Source organism: Vidua chalybeata, chromosome 13 (genome assembly GCF_026979565.1).
Source record: "Vidua chalybeata isolate OUT-0048 chromosome 13, bVidCha1 merged haplotype, whole genome shotgun sequence".
In the NCBI taxonomy this organism is placed as follows: domain Eukaryota; kingdom Metazoa; phylum Chordata; class Aves; order Passeriformes; family Viduidae; genus Vidua; species Vidua chalybeata.
Genome location: NC_071542.1, coordinates 5,854,836 through 5,881,230, shown reverse-complemented (window position 1 = coordinate 5,881,230; position 26,395 = coordinate 5,854,836). Strand labels below are relative to the sequence as shown.

Sequence of the window (26,395 nt, the reverse complement as noted above, 5' to 3'; positions counted from 1 at the left end):
TAAAGTAGCAATTTTGCACTGAAGATGAAGTGGGAAACAGGTTAAAAGCCAGCCTATCAATAATTAGGGGAACTTTATTTACACACTTAGAAGCTGTAAGGGATCACTGTGCTGCAGATCACTTTGGCTGCAGGTTCTGAGCAGTGTGGATGGGATTGTGCCTGACCCTGGGTGCTTCATACTAAACACAGCTTTGTGCTCTCCTCCCTTCATCAAAAGGATGACCCTTCCCCATTTATTCATTCCCTGGGATGCTGCCATGCAGTTCTGATCAGTGTGGAGTGTGTTGGGTTTTTCCTGTGGGCTTTTGTGGGGCTGCCCTGCCCTGGTTACTGTTTCCCTCTGGGAAGCAGTGATTTCAGGTGGGCAGTTTTCTGAGAGAGCAGCTACTACCCACCTGGAATAAAGGTGAGTAGGTAAAGCGCTAAAGGCACCAGGGAATGAGCATGCAGTAATGACTCCTGTTGCTGGATAAATGGCTTTAGATAAAATCAGTGTGAATGGAGGTTTTGAGACGGATCTAAAATAATCTCTTTTTTGCAACTCTGGTTTTAGAGATATGTTCATGTAAATGCTTTTTAGATCACTGATCTTCTCATTCATGTGGTGATCAAGCAGACTTTCAAAAGTTACCAGCCTTTTCTTAGTTTCATAGCATATTGAAGCACCAAGATGGTTGGTGTCTAGAACTGTTGCCTGTTAAATATATAAGAGCATACAGAAAGTGAAGGAATGAGGGAAAGCTGTCCTCATGTACAATGTATTTTCTTGCTACATGAAAAGCAAGGTAAGTGTAAAAAATCAGGGGAAGCCATCAGTATTCTTGTGGTTCTCTGTCTCTTCTAGTATTCGTAAACAGTTCTGAGATGTCCTTTTAGATACTGTTGAACACAACCAGAAGCATTTTATGGTGTGGGCTCTATTGGATGAACTGACAGTGCTGGAGAAACAGTTGCTGTGAATGTGCCCTCAGTACATGATCTGCAGTACAAAACCACAGTCATTCTGTGAATGTTACGACTGAAGAAGTTGTTGCAAATTAGACCATGTGTGAGGTTGTTCATTTCTTTTGATGTATTGAATAACTTTGTTTATACAGATTGTAATAAATGGCTTAGTGTACTCTCATTCTTACCTTCAATTTCTGCCAATATAAGATCTTGACTACCTCCTAATTCACTGACCAAATCTCATATTGAATATATGTGATCGTTGTGCATATGCATATGGTAAAGGTTTTGTCAGAAACCTCTCTGTGAATAGTGTCTCTGTTTCAACAACCTTGTCATATGGCAGCTGCTAGGACTAACATAAAAAGTGTGAAGAAATAATATGCTCAAGATAGAATGACTATTTTCTTTCATTCTTCTATTGCTGTTTGCTTTGCCATCACCTAGATTTCTTGGCTCTTACACTAGCTATGACTACTTGAAAAGGAACATCAAGTGGTAAGACTGTTGTTGATGTGAGGATGTTTTCAGGTGTCCTCTCACTGTTACATTTTGTCACAGGCATTATGTGCACTTAAAATTTGAAACAAACAAATTCTGGAAGTAAGCGCAATAAATATATTGCGATCCAAAATTATAGGTGTCTGTGAAATCAAACATTTTCTGAAGTAAACCTGTGGATAAACATTTCTATCATAAGAAAAATGTTTTGAAAATACGGTTTTAAAGTTACATACACTATGCACATAAAGCTAGTGAAGCTTAAGCTGATTACATTTCTAATTAAGATGGCATTGTTCAAATACTAGGTGTATTTAAAGAAGTTATACTAGAATCCATTGTCCTGTTGGTTAATTATGCTTTTCAAAAACATCCCCAAAAAGAAGTGGATTTACATTTTTTCTTTCAAAAACCCATTAAATTAGAGAATGCTCTTTCATTGAAATTACTCTAAATGAAGTTAAAAAATTAATATCTAGTAGGAAATTATGCAAATACACCTGAAATGTCATCTGCCTTTTGTTTGCCTTGGTTTGTGTTACTAATCTTCTAAAGATCAATGTTGTCTGAATCTCTTGTGCTTATCAATAAATGTTTTTATACTTGAGACAGGCTATTCAAGAAAATAATGTTTTAATGTTTATAGGAAGAGATGGAAATCAGGTGATCATAGAAGACAAAAATAGCAGTGAATGCAGGAGCTGTGAGGAAACTGAACAGTCAAATGTTTGTTTTTTAATTCTATTTCAACAGGGGGAAACCAACTGATACCGAATCAATGGATAGACCTGTTGGTGAAAAACGCTATGAGCCAATCCCCCAAGTTACAACTCCTCCTCCTGCTCCTTCAGTCCAGTACACACAGCCACAGTCAATTAATAGTCCTGTCCTGTCTCTCCCAGCACACCACAAGCCTGCACTTTCTGAAGGTGAGCAGTTACAAAGCTGACCTTTGTAGGAGCAGCTATTGCTTCTCAAGTGCTCGTGGGGTTGCTTCAGCATGGCTACACGTGTAGCTGTGTTGTTCTCTAACTGAAATGTAGAATAATTATTATTGAAAATTGTTTTTTACTGTAGTGAAATTGAATTTTATGGAATTATTTTGTGATTCTGTCTGAAACCAGGTAGCTTCCAGGTGTTAGTAGTACCCATACTGTCTCAGCAAAGATGAAGTAAAAACTCCTTGTGCTTTGGACCAGAATTCTTCTGACATGAGTAATAGTTGAAGGCTTCTAAAAACAAAAGAAAAACTTGTTTTCACTTTCACATTGAGGAGATTGCCCAGTTCAATTGAATTTTCTGGTTTGTGCAAGTGCACAATTGTATTTCAGTACTGTTTTTCAGGGGGGTTGATAATTATATAAATTAGTCTAAGCTTTTTATTGAAAGGTCATACCATTGTCTCCAACATGCTTAATGAAATGTTAGATAACTTGCCCAGATGTACAAAAGGCAATAGGAGGACAGATGATCTAAGAGAGCAAAGCTGAACCTGTGTATATTTTATACTGAAATTAAGAATTTACTAAAATGTGTTCTTATGCCTCAGTGTATGTGGCTAGAGATTTCTAGTGGCTACTGACAAGTTCAAATATTTTCATTTTCATTGCAGTTAACTCTGTGTCTGACCCTCCTCCACCTCAGAATAAGTCAGCAATTTTCAGATCCTCTAGAGAGGACACTGTGCAGTCCACTTTTTACCCTCAGAAGAGCTTCCCTGACAAAGGCCCTGTGAATGGAACTGAGCAGGTTCAGAAAACAGTCACTCCTTCCTACAACCGCTTCTCAACCAAACCTTACACGAGCGCTGCGCGGCCCTTTGAGCGCAAGTTTGAAAGTCCAAAATTCAACCACAATCTCTTGCCAAATGAAGCTCAGCATAAACCAGAGTTGCCATCAAAATCTTCAAATTCTCCTCAACCAATTTTGAAAGCACACAGCTCATCACAGCCTCCTGACTTTGAGAGTGGAATGGACACCTATGCTGTACAGGTCGACAAGCCCAAATATCAACCAAATAATGTTAATGCTGTGCCTAAAGCCATTCCTGTAAGGTAAGCTACTGCTCCTTCTCTTTCCTATAGACTTGTAGATCTATAGGTCATCTGTGAAACTTGTGAAAAATACATGTTTTTTAATTCTGCTTCCAGTGTCTGTTGATGTAATAGTTGAAAGATTGATGCTATCATTCTAGATTCTGCCAAAGGATAGATACTTAAAATGTGTTTTACGTCCCTGTACTGTCTTGCATTCTGTTATTAGAAAGTGGCATGGCTTTTACTTCCTATTTCTCATACTAAATTATACATTTTCTGGTAGATAGTAATAACTTGCCCTGACAATCTATTTCCAGAAACTGAATTAATTTCTAAAGATAGCTGTTGCACCAAATTGTATTTGTCATGTACTTAGAAAGACCACATGGGACATGTGATAAGGGATACTTTAAAAATACTTTTGAAAAGAGAAATTAACTTTTGCAGTTTCATATTGGTGCTCTTTACTGTGAGACAAACCAGCAGCTACTTAATGGCAGCTCGTGTTTGCCTGATAAGCTTTAATGTATAAGAACTATGTCAAGAGCAACAGGTAGTGTTACAATCTTCAGCTATTTGCTTTTGCAGAACAGTGTTTTATTAATATTTTATTTCAAGATAATAATAATGCGTGAACAAGAATTAAAATTTTTATGTTTGTCCTATATGTTTTTAAGCACCTGAGAAACGTTATTTATGCTAGGTAGTTCTGTAGACTGCTACATTTTGGAGTTACTGGTTCTTTGAGTGAAATTCTTTTGAAAGTGTTCTGAAAACTTCATCAAGGTACCTTTAAGTTATAAATTTCTTTTGAGTTATAGCCTGGCAACCTGGAAAAACGTGTGTAAATTTTTTTTCCCCAAGCTTTGTTTTCTATATGTAAGTAGAAGGGTTCAATGTTACTTGAATAAAAATTGTTAGTTCTTCTGGTATTAAAGTCAGAATGGGGTTTTGGGCTAAAAAATAAACTTTCTGATGTTAGTTACATTTACTTTCATGAAACTGAACGTGTAGCTGGGATAAGCTCTTTCTGTATAATGCCAGAAACAGGCAGTTGGAAAGACAAGATTCAGGTGATCTGAATTCTTGCTTTAACTACTTGCTGAATGTTTTCAGAGTTTGTTAAATTTGGGTTTTTTTTTTTGTTTGTTGGGGGGGTTTCTTTCTTTGTTTTGGGAGGTTTTTTGGGTGAAGTTGGGTTTTTTGCCACAGTGTTTCAGGAAGGAAATATTGATAAAACTGCTAGGCTTTCTCTCTTTTCAGTCCTACAGCCCTTGAGGATGAGGAGGAGGAAGATGGGCACACTGTTGTAGCCACAGCAAGAGGTGTATTTAACAGCAATGGTGGTGTATTGAGCTCCATAGAGACTGGAGTTAGTATTATTATACCACAAGGAGCCATTCCAGAGGGAATAGAGCAAGAAATATATTTCAAAGTCTGCAGAGACAACAGTATACTTCCACCTTTGGATAAAGAGAAAGGTAACAGGTGGCACTTTATGTTGTTCTGTTATTTAATGCAATTATTTTCTAACAAGAACAAAACAGAATATGAAAGTAACCTTAATATGCTTCAACAATTTTCATTTCGAGATTGTAGTGTGTTCTACTGAAGTCATTTGAGTGAGAAACAATCTTGTGCTTTTCTTTACTGATAGATCTAAATGTTCATATTTTTCTCTAAATTGAGTTACTGAGTAGCTCTGCAGTGTCATTGTGTAATACTTTGAATGTGTTTCACAAGTCAGTAACAGATTTTTCTTTCTCTTAACTCCAGGTGAAACACTTCTTAGCCCCTTGGTAATGTGTGGGCCTCATGGACTAAAATTCCTGAAGCCAGTGGAGCTGCGCCTGCCACACTGTGCGTCTATGACCCCTGATGGTTGGTCTTTTGCTCTAAAATCCTCCGACTCCTCGTCGGGTATGCTGTCCTCCCTCTGTCCTTTTGGGGCTTTTGGGTGCTATCGTATAATTTAAGTTATTTTGGCTAAAGGTGATGCTGTGTAATATAAAAACTCAATCATTGTATTTGTGTCAAACTCTCCCATTTCACTTTCATTACAAATGTCTTCCTTACATTTACTCATGGTGCAAATCCATAGCTAGAACCATGATAGCAGAAAAAGAGTAATATCTCTAGTCTATTAAATATTACCGTATTTTTCTATTCTGTCTTCTTTCTTGAGGACTGCTGCAGCTGAATACACTTGAAATGATAGTCGCACTAAAATTGAGAGGAAATGAATATGTACCTCTGATTGGCCTTTGTAACATAACTGGTGTTTGTCTGTTGCTTAATTAACCATATAGGACTCTGGCAAATCTTAACAATCTGCATGCTCATAAATCATGATTTAACGCTTGTTAACTGTTTCCATGTGTGCAAGTTGATGCTAACAATTCGGTCATTTAAGAAAACTATAGTGTTCAGTAAAAGCATTTACAGTTTATTCTAATGTAGCTGGTTTTTCCAAAAGACTTTTCTTGCTTGCTCCTACCTATCTCTCCTCTACTGCCTTTATCCAGAAGTCTCTGGTTGATAGTAAAAGTTGCAACTAGGTTGCAATTTTATTTACCTGTTCATTTTTACCTCACTGTGGCTTTCTGGGATGAGGGAGAGAATGTATTGGCTGGAATTGTCAGTGAGGAGCCTAATTGAGATTTCTGGGCAAGTTTCAAGCAATTTCATGAAACGGCTGTGAGGTTACAGAGATTTAAAAAGGAATGTTTGCACATCTGGGGAAAAAGTCTTAAGATTTTATTCAGCTACTTTCAAAATTTATGGTAGAAGATTCAAGCCATTAATGTGCACATGTGATCTGAGTACTGAATGAAAAATGTATTTCTGTATACAGCATTTAAGCCACCATGTATGCATATCTTCTGTCACTAATGTATCTATCACTGTCAACACCAAAGCACTGATGCTTTGAAAGATTAAAGCCTCAATCCCCTTCATGGGGAATCAATAATCTAGAAGTATTAATGGCAATAATTTTTAGTTGTTTTTTATAAGCTATTCTATGCACGTGTTGCATGCATCTATTTAACAATGTGTGTATACATGGCCGTGTTAAAACACGGGTTCATAAACTATAGGGTCCCAAAAGATATGACAACTATGTACAAAACCAACACAGCACTTCCTTTGTAACTAATAGCACCTGTTCATGAACTTACTTGAAGTGAAGGGAGAGGACTCAAATGATCTAAACAATAACTGAAGTTACTGAGACATTTTCCTCCCTTTCCAAAGTGGGATGTGTGTGTGTGTGCATGTGTGGGTGAAAGCAAGAGCGTGTATATTTAAACCCTAACACTTTCTGTACTGTAAATATAACACCACATTCTGTTAATCTGAAATGGGATGTATATCATAACATTGCTCTTTTGAGACAAACTTAAAAATTAGGCAATTCTGTCTTATGATATGTAAGTAGACCATACTGTGTCTTAAATAAATAATTGTTTTCTCTCTTTCTAAATTAGTTGGTTATGGGACTCTGATTCTTGGGGTGGCTTTATTATAACAATTTATACAATTCTGGGGTTTTCTCTCTTCAGTTGTCTGCTCTACCTCATCTTTTCTCAATGTATCCATGTTCTGTCCTAAAAGTGACATTCATTTGCACTTACTAACATCCTTTCTGCTACATTTAAGACTCATACATTGGTATTTTACTGTTAAACCCCTGCAAAAGCTTAACTGATTCTGGTATTAAAGCTGACTGGGAAAAAACGTTGCCTTTTATGGCCACATTGATTAGAACATAAAAAATACTGAGTGATCTCTTTATTTTCCTTTTCAAAGCAGTTTTATGGGAAAAATATGGGAAAAACATCCTCAATAGCTATGTATCCTTACTATGTATTTAGAAGGAAAGGTTGGAAACAAGTCTGCCTGTCTCATGTGCAAGACTAGGACCCGACCGTTTTACAGTCCTGTTCTACCCTTTTAATACATTTGGTCATAAGAGTTTTGAATGGAATTTCCCGAATCTGTAAAAGGAAAAAATCTCCAGCATTACTGAGGTTTTTGACTGAAATGAGCAGTCTCAGCTGGTTGCAGTAAATTTGTTTGTATTCTCTGACTATACACCGGCCACTTCTATTCTTTGTCACTACGTTAGATGTTGCCATCACTCAGTGCATTGTGTACTTCATTTTGTTTTCATGAGTTCAAGAAAATTATGTGGAATTTGTATCATTCTCACTTAATACTGAGGTCTCAGGTGTTTGCTCAGGTGTGTGACTGGGTTCTTTAGCTTATTACACATTTCTCCTCAAGGCAGATTTATTTGGCCAAGCTATTTAATGTCATTTATCTGAAAGGCTTAAGAGAACTTCAGTGCATTTTTCACTTTCTACCATAATGGGATGATCACACCTTTTGTGTAGTGGCAACACTTGGTAGTGATTGTAGGTGGGTAAATGAAGAATACTGTCTCTGCTTAAGAGACAGTTGTGCAGAGGGAATGTAACCTTTGGTCTGGTGAGATGGCAGCTGATGACCTGCTGTAACAGATTCTTACCCAGAACCTTTGACCATGAGTAGATCAGCTCTGTTGAAAAGATTTTTATGTACCAATTAACTGGATACTTTTAGTATTTCAGGCTTTAAACACATATACTGGATGTAGCTGCAAAATGACTACAATCCTGTCTACAATTATTTTCATCAGAGAAAATAAAACTACCAATGTGTCATAGTGCTTAGTTACGACATCTGATTTGCCTTCATCTGTGCTCAGAACTGTTTCAAGACACTTCAAATGCATCTGCACATTAGCTTCTAAAATTTATTTTTTTTCTTGTCATTGGCAGTTTAGGAAGGAGCTAGTGAACACCTGATTCACTGTTAAGAAGTCTCAAATAGAAAGCACTATGTTGGTGCCGTAGAGTAGTATATTTACCAGTTCCTAAATGCCACAGCATCTGTTTTGAATAACTGACCTTATCCTATGTTATATGAAAATGAAGGGATATTTTTTATTAATAACATGCAAACTGCAGGTTTTTTTAAACCATCAAAAAAACAGCAGCAAAGGAAAAAAAAAAGCAAAACCAAAAGAGATGTTGCTTCAGAACTTAAAAGCTCCTGTCCAAAAGCTTGGTTGTTTCAAGATGTACACTGTGTGACCGCAAATACTAAACACCAGCATTGTGTTTTCCTCCCACAGGTGATCCCAAAACCTGGCAGAACAAGTCTCTTCCCGGGGATCCAAACTATCTTGTTGGAGCAAACTGTGTCTCAGTCCTAATTGACCACTTCTAAATATTAAGTTAGCTGACTGAGTAAATAATATGAAACTGAGATGGACCTTACATATAAACTGAACCACTCTATCAAGTATTAACTGTTCTATAAGTGATAATGGATCTTAGTGTTTAAGCATCTTGCTTTAACTAACAATGAATTAGCAAGTACACTCTTTGAACCATGGTCACAATACATGCCACAAGCAGGGAGTGTACAGGGGGAACAAGGTGGGGTTTTGCAGGTTCTGTATGCTTTGGTTTGGTTGTTCCTTGTATGTTGGGTTTTTTTGTTTATTTTTTGTTGTTTCTTTTTTTTCCTTTTTTAAAGGACACTACTTGTATTTTGTTGTTATCTGAAAGTACCAATGAAACTATACACAGAGGAACTAAATTTGTTTCATACTCCAGTGTCAAAACCACAGATTTTGGCCTGCATTTTTGCGACTGTGCGTTTTTAACTCACAGGACTACCTTTTGGTCTCTGGTTTTTAAATACTTTTGGTGTACATGTCCAATGAAATGGCAGTTAGCTTGGGGTAGCACAGTTTACATGTGTTCCTCTCTTCAGAGGTAATGCAAACACATCTACTTGCTGTATATGGAAACATGGAAACATTGTCCTGAGAAGGAGGGGGGGAGGGGGGGGGAAAGCATGTGGGATGACTATGGTTCAGATGCCTCTGTGGATTTGTAAATTAACCACATTACAGACCTATTAACCAGCAGGGATGCCTTACCCTCATGTTTTTAATAGTCTTAGCTCTCATAGTTCTCTGTATTAAGTTTGTATGGCTTTTGTGCTTACTTAGATATTATATCATGAGAGACTGGGGTGGGGGGGAACAACAACAAAAAATTGTGAGTTTGGTTTAGAGAACAAGCATTGTTTGTGTTCATCAGCCAGAAGAGAACCAGAAGAAAATGATGGTATGTTTTCTGCTATGCATTTGAAAATTTATAGATGTTATAGACCGCTTGTATATAATGCGTGCATACCACTTTTGTTTTTGGTTTGTAAATTAACTTTTATAAGCTTTACCTTTTTATATATATATAAATATATAAAAACAAACGAAGTTTCTTAAGGATATCTTTGTATTCTCATACCTTTTGAGCCTTGAACTTTGACATCTGCAGCAATAAAGCAGCATTTCTACAATATACGAACGAGGACATTTTTTAAAAATGCACAAAATTGTTACCTTTTAAAGTGCTGCATTTAAAGAATATAACTCGGAATTCTCTACTTTGATTAAATTCTTGAAAAGTATCCCTACTGTAATTTGTCATAAGGATGCTGTACTATGTGCCCTGAAATGTATTTTTTTACTAATAGACAATTTATTATGGCACAATGGCACTACTACTGTTTAGATAATATACCACTGCATTCTGTTAATGAGTTATTAGCTATTCAGGTGTGGCTGATTTTTTTTTTTTCTCTGCAGTTATTAAAATTACACGTTTCTAAATATACAGAATAAAACTGTTTTTAAAATAATAAAGATGATTGTAGTACCTTATTATTTCTGAAATGCATTTATGTTTGATTTTATTTTTTCTGTGTAAGTAGACTGCTGGATTCTGCCATATGTTCATACGTGTAGTAGAACTTCTTTGTGGAGTCAGTTGGAGCTGTCTACAGTGGGGCTTCTGAAATGATGAACTCCAGTGTGGATCCATTGGAATTATTCAGTAGAGCTAGGAGGGGTAGATTTCTCTCTTGGCTCATTGTGTTGGGCTAGTTTACCTGTGACACCTAATCTTCCAAAAACCTTGGTAGTGTTCTGGCATGTAGATTTACACGGAGTATAGCTCTACTATTTTAAAGTTATTCCTGCAGAATCCCATTACCTGTTTGGAGTATTCCATGGCTAACTAGTATCATTCTATCAGGGAAAATAAGTTTTCAAAGATTTTGTTTTAATGCTGGGAAACAGTGCAGGACCCTGATGTTTCCTTTCTGTACTTCTATTTACAAGTAAGTTTTGTTTCTCAGGCATGTCTTAGCCCAGAAGATGCACTTACTATTGTTCCTATTCCTCCTCATGGCTTATCTCACTCACTAGCAGAGCATGAGACATTGAAAATCCCTTGGCCTATGGTAAGCACTACTTGACAAAACAAAAACATCAGTTATCAACAGTGATGTAATGGAGTTCAAAGCACAGCACTACTAGTACCACCTACTAAGGAGAAAATTAGGTCTATCCCAGCCAAAACCATGACCATGTGACACTCTACAGAAGGAGTCAGTCAGTCACAGTTGAGGCACCCTGGCATTACACTGCGTGGTGTTTCTTTGTGTCTTGGGCATCCTGAGTCCAGCATGCTGTAAGGTGTAACTGTCCTGTGGTGATTTTACTTTAGTGATCCAGATTACATCTTTCTGCTCTTCTGTTTTTAAAAGAGCATGGGGTTTTGCCTTTCTATCAAATTGAAAAAATATAACAGCTTTTGCTCTGTTGTCGTTTCATAAGTGAGATGAGAAACTGATGCTTTTCAAAAAATGTGGCAATTCTGTACTGCAAAGCAGCCTGTTGGAGAAATTGTCTTTTGCTCTCTGCCTGTAGGAAGGTTTGTCAAAGTGTCTAATGTGAGCCATGTGCATGCCTTCTTTCTTGTTAAATCCCATTATTTTAGGTTAAAACATGGCCAGTGAGAATAAGTAGGCTAAAATAACACATTTGTTTTAAAATAATAGTGGTTTGGAAGTCTTTATCCTTGCAACTGGTTGCATTCATTATATATTTTATATAGGCTAGGCTCTGCAGGAGGTAAGTTCACCTGTAAAATTTTAATATTGTTGCTATTTACTATTTATTGTGAAGTTCAAAAACTGCATCTCTCAATTCTTCCTATTTGTCTCAGTGATGTCCTGGTCAACTTTGGCCCTGCAAATTGTACAGAAGTGTTAAAAATGTAAATCTCAAGTCTTGTGTTCATTTTTAACAAGGGCCTTCAGTGTTGGAAACAGACAGGGGACACAGAATTGCTGTTTCTCTCTGATTCTGGTTTTTGGTTTTTTCTTATTATTGTTTTTCCAAGAAAAGTAGCAATATATATTCAGTGATACATATACAAACAGTTATATCTGTAAAAGTAATCCATTCCTACCAACCTGGGTTAGGTGAAACAAATCAGCAATGGTAGGGTATGGTTGAAGATTCTCTGCTGCGATGAAACCTGGAACAGGTGATGGAAATTAAAGCCATACAGCTTTGGAGAATAGATGTTGTTAAGTATATCTGAAAAATGTGTTCTTACTATCTAAGTCACTTGAGGAAGGCATTTGTAGAAGCCTACAAGTGTAGGCCACACTTGCTGAGTGCCGTGGTGGTCTGGGTGAATGTATGGACTTCTGGCTACTGGTTCCATCCCTTGGCAATATCAAATGCTTGGGGTAAAAATGTTTTTCATTATCTCCAAACTGTGCCTTATGATCTTGTAAGCAGGGATCTGAGAATAAATACACTTAGTTTTACATTATCTTTACAGTATTCTACACCACTTATATGTTTTACATAAAAGTTGATGAGCACAGTAGATAGGCTGTGAAAATAAATTACATCCTGTTAAGGTAAGTGCTGGTTGAAAACACTTTGGTTAAGGTATTAGTTTCTAAATAATATTAAAAATAAGCAATATTTTCTCAGAAAAAATATGGCCTACTTGCCTTTCAGCTTTGGGGCTTAGAATCTGGGGGAAGATCTAAAAGAAACAGGCTGTAGAATTTAAGGAAAATGAGATCAGGTATTCAGTCTGATAGGTTCTTTTATATCTTTACATACTAATGATGATACTAAATTACATACATTTTAAAGCCTTGCCAAAGATTTAGATGATCTTGCCAGAGTGAAACCTGACATCGAAAATTATTCTTTGTAGAAAGAAGATGAGGAGAAATGTCTTTGCTAGAAGGATCATTCATAATACAGAGCTTGCTAGAGAACTTTAAGTATAGGTGGTGTAACAATGAAACTGACTGCAATCATTTCCCTCCTAATTGTACTTCTGTCCTTCCTGAATTAATGACCAAATATTTCACATTACAAAATAAAAAGGTAAGATAGAATTAACTACATTGATGATAGAGAAGTTTACGTATTTGTCAACTGAAGTAGCATGTTAGTAAAGCAGCACATTGGGAAAATCAGCTTAGTGCTCAGGAAATAGTTGCTTAAAATTAAGCTTTTGCTAATTGTTTTCATCTTGTCTTGTCTAAAAGCTGTGTAAAGGCACAAGATGTATGCAGATGCAAACCTTACTACATAGGAAATAATGCTATGAAATGAGCTACCTAAACAATAATCTGCTGCCCCTGTAGAACAGCCAGAGCCTGTGGCAGAAGGAAGAGTTGCAGCCCTTTTCCCTGAACAGCAGTGACAGTTCCACTGGTGCTGCCAGTATTGGCACCACTTTTTTTATTTCTATCACGAACATACTGAAGGTTTTTATAGCCCTTCACATGTCTGCTGAGAATGCAGGAGTGATGAGAGTGGGCTTGCATATCTTTCAGATACATTTCATACACAGACTTTCATTTTTTCATAATAATTGACATCTTCATGGTCCTAGGCAGTTTTGAAAAGGCAATTCAGACATAAGCTATTGCAGTAATATCTATGCAGCTGTGTCAGTCTCACTGAAATAAAGCTTACTCATCCCCCAGTCCCTCATCCATATATGGGACTTGCTGGTGTAGAAGCCTGTGGGGTCGCTTTGGTTTCGAGAGACTGGAGAGTTGTTTTCTATTCTGGTGGCATTTAAATATAATTTCCATAAATGTAATTTCCATTATTTAATGGGCATAAATGTATGGAGTCTTGGCCTGTAATAGCAACAGCTGCCCAGGTTTAAACCATGCCAGTAAGAGGAGAGAGCAGTTTTTTAGAAGTGCTGAAAACTATCGCTGAGCAGGAAGAGTTTCCTGAGAGCCCATAAAGCTGATGCTGCTGCAGTGTTTTGCTTAACAACACCTCCAACCCCAAAAAACACTAGCAAAGTTCCTTGAGGATGTGTTTTCTGATGAATTTGTGTATAGGATGCAAAACTGTCTATCCCATCAGTGAAGGTGAGGGAGGCTGGCATTGCTCTGGGGGCAAGGAGCTCAGAATTTACCTTTCTGCAGTGTGAGAGTAGGTGATGAGCAAGCACAGGTATTTAAAAACATTCATTTAAACATCTTGTTTAAATGAATAGCAAGAACTGTTCTGACATACCCATAACTTTCAACATGTTTTCTGTTTCTCCTTTCTTTTGATAGGATGGTTAGAAGTTTGCTGATGACCTTGCTCCTCTGGTCTGTAGGCAGTAGTTCTCTAAAGTGTAGCATGGTAGGTAGTGAGCTGTCGGGCCAGCATGCTTTGTACTACTCTGTGTGTGTGGATTTCAAAGCACTTAATTCTGAAGGAATTAAGTGCCACTCTCCATTTCTAGATGTGACCCTTGTGGTATTTTCATATCAAAAATAAACACCTCATTGAGGCTTTCTCGTGATCAAGCCACGTACAGAAAATACACCGTAATGTTATGCAAAAATACGTGCATGGAGTTCAGGCCAAAATGTGACAGAAATGGAGATGGAGGAATGCAAGTTCTTGTTGTGTGCATTGGTGCTTCAATTCTCCTATTTTAAGAGAAAAGGTTACTGTTCTATCATAGGCAAGTAGTTTTACAGTGGTAGAAGCTGTCTGCAAGAACCAGTCTAAAAATCCTCAAGGAAACAGAAAATGTGCCTGAATATGAATAAGTGAAAACTATTCTGCCCATCCAGTGAATCTTTTCAGTCTGGTTTTATGTCTATACACATGCACACCTGCCACTACTGCAAAGTCTGAGCTTTGCAGGTACCAGGGGAGGGATGCTTGTGTGTCTAAGTCTTGTTCACCTCCCATAGGATCCATTGGACATTCTGGGGTGGTCAGAATGCATATCTGCCACAGAACTTGGTACACTTTAAACTTTTACTGGATTTCCATAGCAATTAGGAATAGTTTTACCATATGGTCTTGAGGGTTGTTGATCACATTATAATAATGTGTATGTAATTGGACTACTCTTGGCAAATAGGAAAAACAAAGGTGATCGCCTGTTTATGAACAAAAAAACACTTCTTAAGAAGTTTGCTTTCTCATACCGTGAAAGAAAATGAATATATAATTAAAACCACTTCAATTAAAAAGGAGTAATTCACATCAGCAATTTGTGTTAGATTCCCTTTGTGCAGGCTTCTGCACAATGAGGACTCCATCAGAGCTCCTGTACGTAACACGGATTGGCTAATACAAAACCACACTTAACTTCTGACAGCCTCTTGCCACTCCTCTTGATTTATCAGCCTTAATACTGGCCAGTGCTACTGGTTTTTCCCCGCAGGCTGAAGAGCTGCGGCAGCCTTTGAGCTGACATGTGAGTGAAAAGAACAACCACTGGAGGGGAGTCGTGCGTAAGGAACAGCGAACAGGAGCAGCTCCAGCGCAGGGCCCCGGCTGCCCGGCGCTGCTGTGCCCTGCGCGGCCACGGCCCCGCTCCAGGGCACGGAGCTCCACGGAGCTGCCTCTGTCTACAGGGAAAGCGACATCAATGCAGAGCCTCAAATGCCTCGGCTGGCATCTAAAACTGCTGTCAGAGCTCAGAGCTCCCGAACAAGGGGCAGGTTCTTATAGCAGGTAGCCGAGGGGAAGATGTTCAGAGTATTAATTCAGTCATCAGGAAGGCCTCAGTGTGTTGCAATAGGGAGCCCAGAGCTGCTCATGCAGCTAAAGGATGGCCATGTTCCCTTCAGTGGAAAGGACTCTTGCAGAAATAGTCCTTATCATGTTCCTTCTGCAAAACAGTCGGGCTTTAATTTTTTGAGATTTGCTGCTGCTTTCAGAAAACAGTGGTTGCTTGAAGGCTGCTTTTGTAGTTACAAAATAGATGTTCTTATTTAGAAAGCTGTGAAAGCAAAGAGACAGTGCAACAGGAGTCTCAAACTCACTGTGGCCAGTTTATGCCATCTCACTTTGCCACAGAACAGTATTTTCTGCCTCTCATTTTTCCAGGACTGTGGGTCGTCTTTATGAACTAATAAAATGAAAGGGAAAATGCCAGGAGGGTGCTCTGATGTAATATACCCAGCAAAAGATTATGGACTTTTATAGACTTTTTTAGTCTGCAGTTAATTCATTTTTCATGTTCTTTTTGCATAAACTGTTATCTCTTTCAAACTAAATTGCAAACAAACCTTAGGAAAAAATTCAGTGTAGTACAGAGTAATTTCCTAAAGAACAGTCTATGTAAACTACTGCTAACAGTCTGGATGGTGTAATCTGGATCAAATTCCAAAATAAAATAATTTTCTAGGTCTTGAGTTTTATTCCAAACCTTTTTTCTTCAGGAGAAGGTGATGACCTTTGTGCCACGGGAGTAGGTAACAAAATTCATGTTTAGACTGTTGGGTAATTATGCATATGGAGTTAAGAAAATGAAAATTTTAAAGGCCTTCCCAGCATTTGAGACTTTCTCTATAAATAGATGACTCATTAGTAAGCGCTTTTTAATTCCTTGCTTTCTTAATTGTTGTAAGAAATTAGTTATTTCGCGTATAGATGATAATTTTTCTATTAACAAAATAGAAGTTAAATGCCAAATGTTCTGTGAATACCTTCATGTAACTTCTTAGACTTTGGAAAAATCTGCATGAAATGTTAAAAAAAGTATTTTTAATCCACGAAGATCAAAGATTTACTTATTTCTGGTTTTCTGTCAGAATTTCTTGCAGCAATCACAGCTGAGTAAGAAATTTCTTTCTGTTAAGCAAAAAAATTGATGTTCCAAAAAGGTTTCTGGTCTTGACTAGAATGAACAGATATTTTAAGGGTTTAGTGAGGCAATGAAATCCAGGGATCCATCTGTGCATCATTTTATTCTTAGCAAATGTTAAGTTCTAAAAATACATGGGAAGGGATGCTGGGGTTCTGGTGCAGAGTTATGTAAGGATAAATACAGCTATGTAGAATACTATTAACTATACAGAATAGTTTTTGCTTATAGTATGTGCAGAATTCCAGAATGTTATGCCTCTGTGTTTATGGCCATGGCATTTGCTAAGTAGTTTTTTTTGGATGTTTATTTTGCATTAAGAACAGCCATTTTGGGACAAGTGAGTAAGGAGAGAGACCCAAAAGAAAGGTGGTGTAAGTAATTGCATTCATTCTGTATGTTGTGATAAATAATGAACTTAAATACAAAGTGACTCTTCATAGTAAAACTTTAAATTTGTGGACAGATTTTCTTAGGTGAATCACTTGACATGTGACTAAAGGTAATTAAGGAGAAGAAAACAATAATTCCACAACAAAGTTACCTCTAAAACCTCCACAGCAGTTCAGGTCTCACATGTAGTAGATGCACAGGGTTTTCTTCTTCAGTGTCAGTTCAAATATGCTTCCAGGAATATCCTCAATGTATTTAGGAAAGGAGAAGCAAGTTGAAAAGAGATGGATCAAAATTGTATCTTGTACAGTCATAACTCTTGTGGAGCAGTTGTGCTGCTCAGCTGCAGTGTGGCTGAATGCAGAGCTGATAGAGTTAAGTGCAGAAGTGAAACTAGGTTAACTTTCAATCCCCTTTATTCAACATCTTAATTTTTTTTTTGGTGCACATTGTTTGTGATTCTGATGTAGAAATGATGTTTTCCTCAGCACTAACAAATTACCACAAATTGCTGTGGTAAGAAGTTGCACTGTGGGTACATGGCCTCAGGAAATGCTTTGTGTCTCTTTGCTCTTTGGTGCTGTACTGGGGCATGTGGAAGCCTCCTGCTCTGCTGTGTTCCCTTCACATCAGAGCACCTTGTGAAGGTCTTGGCAGGAAGCACTGGGATTCACTGAGATTCAGCTCCCATTCTGGCAGTGTGCCCTTGCAGCAAAGGCATCTGCAATGCTCTCCTGGGCTGCATGAGGCAAACTATTGCCAGCTGCTCCAGGAGGGGATCCTTCCCCTTGGCTCAGCACTGCTGAACCTGGAGCTCTTTGTTCACTCCTGGCTCCTCAGTCCAGGAGAGATGTGGATGTGTTGGAGAGAGCGGAGCCAAGAGCCACAGAGATGGTGAAGGGGGTGGGGCAGCTCTACAGTGAGTAAAGGCTGAGCAAGCTGGGGCAGTTTAGTCTGCAGGGGAGAAGGCTTGGGGGGATCTTTTATTTTTAATATCAGCAGAAACCAACTACCACAAGGAAGGGTGCAAAGAAGGTGGAGCCAGGCTCTTTTCAGTGGGTCCTGAGGCACAACTAGAGAGACAGTGGGTGTAGAATGGAACCCAGAGAGTTCCTTCTGAACATCACAAACCACTTATTTGCTATGAGATAGCCCCCTGGAGGTCATGGAAAAGTCACCTGGCTCTGGGTAACCCTGCTTGAACAGTGAGGGCTGGACAGGATGACCTCTGGATGTTCCTTCCAACCTTAACCATCCAAAGACTCTTCTGACCAGATAGCATAACTTTTGTGCCAACCCCAGTGAAGCTGTTCCCTCATTTTTAAGAGTCCAGGTGAGTTCTAATCTATGAACTGCTCTGGCCTGCTAATTTATGAAGCATCTGATTGTGTCCAAAAGAAGTGACAAAAATACCATACTTCATAAAGACCCTCTAAGACACCAGTGTGGTTTAAAAATTAGTTAAGAAAATTGCTCAGTTGCTGTTACTCCTTCTCTGCTCTGCTGTCATGCTGTTTATGGAAGAAGATTGGAAGCAAATAAGCGTAACAGTTCTAGCTCAAAGTCCCTATGTGTGGTTTACATATTTTTGCTGTTAATTGAACAAAATGTACTTGTAGCTGTCCATAGCTCTACTTTAATCTAGCTGAATTGTTTGTGTTCAGTGAGGCTTCCTGAATGAAATGGCTGCAAAGTTGCCACAGTGTAGTATGGATGTTGCTGCTAGTACTTTTATCCTATTATGTGATCTTACCATGTAATATTTTGAAATTTTCACTCTGCAGACATTAATGCTGTAAGGCTTTCCTTATTTACACATTTTTTGCTATATTTAGAAGGTAAATTAACTCACCTGTATTTGGTGCCCAATGTCAAGAAGCATTAAAAGCTTTCAGTACTAGAAGTGATCTGGTTTTTGCAGCAGTAGTAGCCCTACTGCCTAGTCAGTTGTTTTCAGCTGGAAAATGCGGTAGCTGCCTCTGTCTGCCTTGGAAATCATTGCTTTGGTGCCTGCAAGCAGCAAGGGCACTGTGACACATCCTGGGCTGGGGGATAGGCACAGACAGAACATCCTGGGTCATGCAGGTCTTCAGTGTAACTTCAGTGCTCCGGTCTGTGTGACTTCAAGGTTCAAGCTACAGCTCTGTTCTCTGTGTTCCATTGTTCTTTTCTCACTGGAATATTTTCTCACTGAACATTCCCAGGAAGGTTTCATGTTTGACAATGAAATCTGTTCTTGCCACCCATTGAACCTTGGAATACCTTTGAAAATAGAATGAGGCTAATGGAGGAGGTAACACTTTATTCTTACTACAATCTAGAGCCTCCTTTGTCTTGGTTAAATATTTACAGCCCATGTTCTATAATTCAGCAGGAAAAGGTTAGAGAATTAGAGTGTTTTGCTGTAGTACTTCTAAGATTCAGCACATGGCAAAAATTATTTTAGCTCTAGAATATTGCTTTATTTATGAACTGTCCCTATCAGGGACGTTAATTCACACTTTGCTTGCAGTGCAAAAGCTGCCAGGCCAGCTGTTGGATGCTGAAGCAACCTATTTCTACACAGACCTCCAGACCAGAAACTTGTACACAGTTAAGATTTAATTTGCCTCTCCGTTTTTGTGGGATCACAATTGTGGACTGTTCAGCTTCAAGTGATGACTGAAGTTGGATTTTATTTGCATTTCTTTCAGAAACAGTTTTCATTCTGATTGAGGAAGTGACTTACGTTTTCATTTCAACTGTTCCCCAGCACTTGGGATGGCAGCTTAGAGCTAATAAATGCCATGGATGTGTGTTTGTGGCCATCACTCCATTTAAGTGACAGATCCTTCCTAACATGTAATAGGCTGCCCACTGTGTCTGACTAATAATTGTTAATGTGATCCTCCATTGAAGCAAAGAAAAGCTGCAGCCAGCAATTTGAAATGTGTGTGCACATACTGCTAATCCAGCCTTTGTGTACATACTGGTGTTGAGTGGTGTAAAATTCACATGATGTGTAAGGAGTCATGGTTTTCAGTAAAAGGAAAATCAGGCTTTGGGTTTTGTCCTTGTGGTCACAGGAGGGTCTTGTTATGAACATAATACAGACACTGGGATGCTATCAGAAGTGACTACAGTAAGAGGCTAGAAGTAATATCAACATAATAAGTCAAAATAGTTCTTTATCAGCTGGACATGCAAAAAAAAAACCATACTTCTCTTCTACCCTTTCCTCAGGTTTTTAACAGGTGTCCAAAACCTACATCAGTAACTAGCTTTACTTCACTCAAAATCACACCAAAACCTATTGTGGACCTGGAGTATACATTAGGAATGGGTGGGAAACAATAGCTGTATTGCCCGAATGTAGCAACTTTTTACTTGTCTAGCTTCTATTTCAGCTTTTTAAAATCTGCTCTTAATTTGACATTGCAGTTGGTGAAATTTTAAAACTACAGATTTTTTGGGGGGTACCACAGATGAGCCACACTTAGTCAAAAGACAAGGACAGTGAAGGCAACAGACCGTGAAATGCCAGACTGACGTGGGTAAAAGTATTATCATACATTGCATTTGTGAGTTAAGCAGCTCTGAAATGCTGTGTTATGGGCACATATGGTGTGAGCTGTGTAATCAAGTTGTTATGCCTGGGTGAAGATTGCTTAGGAAAGGAATGATGGATGGTTGCAAATAAGCTATTGCCTAATAATCCATGCAGTTGTTGAAGGACTTGTGTTGCTCTGACTTGTGCCTGGCACAGCCCCACCTCCCAGCACTTCTGTCCCTGCTGCTCTGGCTACTCACAGGAGTGCTGTGGGAAACAAAGCAAATCTAAGCAAATCATGCTTAGAACTTCAGTTTGCTGTAAATCACCACAGGAGGGGAAAAACGAGCTATAAATGACTATGGCAGATATCAGCCAAAAGCAAAGCACTTTTATTTATTGTTTGTTTTAAGCATTGCTTCAAAATGATTTCAAACATTTTTTGCTGAATCTTCCCCTGTTAGTGAATCTGCCCTTCCACTGAGAGTCATGAAGTCACCCAAATCTGAAGACAGCAACTTCTGGGAGAGACTCATGTTTTTTTATGTGCCATTGAATACATGTTGGAATTTCAGCAGTTGACTCTCAAAAGGATAATTACTTCATTACCAAATGTAAAAATTATAAACAGGAAATTGTTTAAACTGTCTGTCAAGGAACTCCAGTGTCCGGTAGTCTGTGTACTAACTCTGTTTGCATTAACTCTGCAAACCTGCTGTGGTTAATAACTGCTGTATGTGAAGGGCATGGAGGGAAACAAAGCTCAGTAACAAAGACCAGCAAATCTCCTGCACTTTGTGGTAGTGATTAATTTGGTTTCAAGTCCTTCATTAGAGTATCTTTGAATATAGCCTTTCATGTGGAGATGATCAGGAGACTGCTCTGTTGGAAAACTTCCCATCTGTGAAATAGAGTTCATAAGAGGCCCTGAACTTGGGTTGAGGAGGACTGGAGTGGCTGTGCTGTACTGAAATGAGATTGCTCTCTGATGCTGGCCAAGAGGATTTGTTCAAATAGCTTATGCAGTTGGGTAAGCTTTTGTATATGTTGTCTTCACAGGCAGTGTACTTTGTAAGCAAGCTGCTTCCTACTAACAGACTAAATACCGTTAGTTCAAATTAAAGAGGGGTAACTTACTGGGTACCATAATAGGATCAGTTCCTAGGGTATTAAAAATACTGGTTTGTACTGTGTTTTGGTTAGTGGCAGCCCAAAGCTTTATTATGGGGTCAAGTTTGCTCATCTTCCACCTTTCACCAATATCAGGGTCTTCTCAAAACCCAGGAAATGGGGTAGTTGAGAGTCATTCCAATATATATGGCTTTGGTCCACTATGTTAATTATGGTTTTTACCTTATACAGTCCCATTCAATACAGGGGAATCATTCATTTGTTGGTTGTTTTGAATGGAGTATCATTCATTTGTGGGTATTTTTAATTCCAGAGTTTAAATATCCAGGCTTATTTTCAAGCTCCCAGCACCACCCATGTCAGCTTCCTGGGTGTCAGCTCCCAATGCCATGATCTCAGGCCATGGTAGAGACAGCTTCTCTCTCCTGTTTTGTGTGTCCTGAGATGAGGGCTGCAAATGTGCTCTGGATTCTGCCTCATAATTCTTCCCACTCCAAATAACAACTCAAATCTTTCACCTCTGTTTTTTCTTGGTCCCTCATAATCTTTCCCTAAATAATTAAAATAATGATCAGTCTGTCTCCTATTATGGAATGGAGATCACAATTCAGGGAACCTGTTCCAGTGTTTCACTACCTTCATAGAAAACATTAAAAATTTGAAAGAAATACTGAGGAGGTGATATACTCATTGTTGACCAATAATACATACTCTGAATATTTACTTTATCATCTTCTATACCCCTGTTTTGGTAAAGCAAAATAATCCTCATTCCTTCAAAGCTGTTCTCTTCAGTTACAGCATTTTGTCTTGCACAGAAACATCTGATGCCTGTAGTGCTGCCTGTGCTGTGCTAATTAATTACTATTGTTCCTCACTGGTTGTAATGTCCTAAGATTTGGAAAAAGAATCACAGCAGGTGAGGGAATGGAAGCTGTCAGGCCATGAGCCCAGTAATGTAAAGGCTATCAACCATAACATTTTACATCGTGAACCAAAGAATCAAGTTCTACTTTTGTTGGATTATAAAATGTTCTTTTTATGGGATAGAAAATAATAAAAAACTCAAGTTGTTCAGTATATCAAACCTGTTTGTACTAACGACACTTCTAGCTGTATCTTTAATTTTGCTTTTAAAAGGGATTTAATTAAATAAAATGCTCTGTGATTTATTGAAATAGGCTGTAATAGCTCAATGTGCTTATACGTTCTTGAAATTCCCCAAACACATTGTGCTAATGCAGCTAATGGCAAGTCCATCACTGCACCACCTGTCTATTTGTGATTTGCAAGGCCTATTAACTTTATTTATCATTGAGCTGATATGAAGCAGAAAAGAAAGAATGAGATTAGAATAATTTCATTGAGGAAAATGGCAAGAGGAAGTGGGTAAGGTGAAGTAGTTCTTAAAAGGAGTGCACAGCTTGTTAAGTCACAGTTCTCTAGTACTTTAAATTAGAATGTTTCCTGACAGTTTGAGCAAAGAAGCAATTTTAATGGGTTTCTGAAGAAAAAATACTGTGGTAGGCACTTTGAGAGTACCCTGTCAGACATCCTTCCCTTTGCAGTCTGATATCCAAAGGAAAGACTTTGCATTTACCCAAATTCTGAATTACACAGAGTAGGTATCTGTTTGGGATGACTTTTGTCTCCCCAAAAGTGTGTCTCTAGTATAGATTTTAGTTTAATTTAGGGTTTACTTTCCTCCAGGATAACACCTGAGGCTTATAAGCAATTCCACAATAGTCTAGGCTACATATTTAATCCTATGCTTACCAGCAATCAAATGAAAATATAACTATAAAAAATAGGTTTGAATACACACACAACAGAAAGCTAAGTAGCTCATAATATACAAAGGTAAGAAGAAATTATAGAATGCTATAAAATCTCATTAAAAATGATATATTGTTCCAGTAGCTTTATCTGGGAGAGGGAGTGGGGAGCTGTAATTGTCCTTCAGTTGCACGGATCATATTGGAAACATTATTTAATATTTATATGTCAGAATGATTTTTTGTCCTGCCTTATGTGAACAATATGTTATTTTATCAGCTTCTATCTCTACATTTAAAGTAAAAATGTTCCTTATCTTGAGTAGCAGCAGAACACTTACAGTAATGCTTTTCTAAAAAAAAAAAAAAAAAAAAAAAAAAAAAACCAAAAAAAAAAAAAACCAAAAACCCACACACCCTAAAACTTGCCTCCCCTAACAGGAAGCACATTAGACACAATTTTCCGAGGACACCAAGGGTGGTGACCCAGAGCAGCAAAATGCCTGGGGATGAACTTTATTGACAGTACCTGCAAGTCCTGTGTGGATCCAAGGAATGACTTTCCATTGGGTGCCAACCTCCTTAGCTGCTAAAGCAGAGCATCACTAAAGAAAAAGGATTGAGAAGTACATGTAGCCTTCAGAACTCTGTTTGAATGGATGTAAGAATTCATCAGGGTAAGAAGCACAAGCAGAATAGTAGATTCCCCCCCGTTGTTTCTCAATTTTTGAAGCTTATAAAGTTACTTTTCCAACCCCGGGAACATTTCACCCGCGTAATGATTAGAGACTATGTGATACTACTCAGAAACTGTTCAGGCAGTAATGTGAGGAGAACAGGGAGCATTAAGTGGTTGTTAGGTTGAAACAAAATCTTCTGAGCTACTAAGAGATAATTAGCCTTTCAGTGGGGAAAGAAAAATATAATTTAAAGGCCTTTACTAAAGTTGGTTTTTCCTGAAGTGTTTACCTAACAGCTGTTCTCCTAAGGGACTCCCTTCTGAATTATTCAGTTCCACAGTACAACATCAACTCCTACCCAGGGGCCTGAAATACTCAGAGAAAAACTTGAAATAATAATCCAACTGTCTCACATTCTGTGTAATGGAGCAATTGCCTCCAAATTGCTCTTGCTAACTCAGGCCTCAGTGGCCCTTCAGTAGCATTCAGTCATTGCAGGAGATGTGTGTGAAATGGTTCCAGTTTGAGCAAGGGGTGACTGGCCCTGGGGCTGCCAGGGGGAGCAGTGCTTTGTGCTGCAGGGTGAATGAGAGGGCACTGAACAGGGTGGCCAACCATCAAATGCCCCCTTGGGAAGAAATGCTTTAACAAGAGGGAGATTAAAAAAAAAAGTATTAAGAATTGTGCTAAAATACTGGCTGAAGAGTAATCCTAGCTGTACTCTAGCTGACCTTATTAATTTTCCTGGTTCTTAGAGAAAGAAGCACAAAGCCTGAATGAAATGTCTCACTAATTCTTTTGTTTGAAGGGTAGTGAGACAATCTGCTTAATTATTTTTGGCAGTTGAGATAAGTCTATTTTTCAAACACTTGTCATAGTAACTAATATTCTGTTAGAGTAATTGCTTTTTCTGTATGTACACCTCTCTATTCAGTGCTTTTGTATTATTGTTTTTATTATAAATCCTGCAGGGAATTTTTCTCTCTGCCAAACCATTTTATATCCTTGGCTTACATTCCACCTATATAGTTTTTGCCAGATTTCCCTGTATTAGTCTCTGACAACTACCATAATATAAGAGGGATGCGTAAGATTTTGTTTGTTTTTCAAATCATCACCAAAAATATTCCATTTAGAGACATTTAAAAAACGAAAAATAGAGATTGGTATTGGAATACAATTCTTCATCATATTAAATCCTTCTCATTTTGGCATTGCCAAAACCAAAGAGAGACTTTCATTCCACCTGTCATTTCTACAGACCTCAGGTCACTGTGGTGAGTGATGCTGCCAGCACTGTTCCCTAGGCAGCCACAAATGTACATTGCTCATTATGCACTGATATTCCACAGGGATGTTTTTTATTTCCCCTCAGGTCAACAGTAAGCTACTTTGGAAAATACATAGGCAGTATTCCTTTAAAAAGAACAAGTGCCTGTCTTTCAGAAGAAACACTGTATGGGTGATTATAGAAAAGATTTCTTTTCCTTTTGAGGAAACAATCTTCCAGAGGTGCCACTGGGTGCAGGCATTTGCATGGGTAAGATTTACTGTTTGTCGAACATTGACAGAACCTTCCAAATGCACCAAAAATCAGCCAGTGTCTGTCCCACCAGCCTGTGTATTTCAGGTTTCCTGCTTGGAATAACCTGTTCCTTCCGCACTGGAGATCTGCTGAATCTTAGGTCCCATGATCTTTTTTTGCACCTTCCAACACAAGAGTCTTAATTCTGATAGAAACTTGGCCATGTACTTTCTGACCAGATAAAAACTCTTCTAGGGAGTGCCACCGATGTTGAATGAATACCCTATATTAAAAGCACTTTGAAGAGCAAAGAAAGCTTTGCATGCTGTTAAAAATAAAGCACACCCAACATTCAGAACACTGGCAAAAATGGAATATTGCATTTTCATACTGATTTAAGAAGACAGTTAAGAGTAGCTTTTCACAGAACAAATGTAATTTCTTGACTTGCTCCATATTTTTCTATGCTGAAAGGGAAGTTACAGTTTTGTACAAAAATGAGCCATTTAGAACAATAAAGTTAAAGATTCTTGATACATATGAATAACAAGTTTATAAAGGCTTTTCCATATACTGATTGTACCTGAATCATAAATAAATAATAAATAATGATGCAGAAGTTCTCTTCCTGAAGCCTTTTTTCAGAAAGCGTACAGTAAGACTTAGATATTCTATATTAGATATAATTATATATATTAATATATAATATATATTAATAGTTATAAATTAATCATATTAATGTATTATTCAAGGGATGGGGGTTAATTTAAGCACTAGTGGTTATATTATATAATATACATTAATTAAATAC

At 38.1% G+C, this 26,395-nt stretch overlaps 1 protein-coding gene across 7 annotated transcripts in view; it reads left to right on the top strand.

The window, feature by feature from the left end:
- Positions 1–10,250, top strand: part of TJP1 (tight junction protein 1) — a 69,278-nt gene extending 59,028 nt beyond the window's left edge. For 2 of the 7 annotated variants that reach the window (XM_053954491.1, XM_053954489.1), the window contains 6 exons: positions 1,398–1,448; positions 2,205–2,380; positions 3,064–3,505; positions 4,751–4,968; positions 5,264–5,407; positions 8,667–10,250. In XM_053954491.1, coding sequence (XP_053810466.1) covers positions 1,398–1,448; positions 2,205–2,380; positions 3,064–3,505; positions 4,751–4,968; positions 5,264–5,407; positions 8,667–8,761 — 1,126 coding nt within the window. In that variant the 3' untranslated portion in view covers positions 8,762–10,250. The remainder of the gene's footprint in view (positions 1–1,397; positions 1,449–2,204; positions 2,381–3,063; positions 3,506–4,750; positions 4,969–5,263; positions 5,408–8,666) is intronic. The other 5 variants (XM_053954495.1, XM_053954494.1, XM_053954492.1 and 2 more) reach the window with 3 other exon arrangements.
- Positions 10,251–26,395: the final 16,145 nt, after the last annotated feature.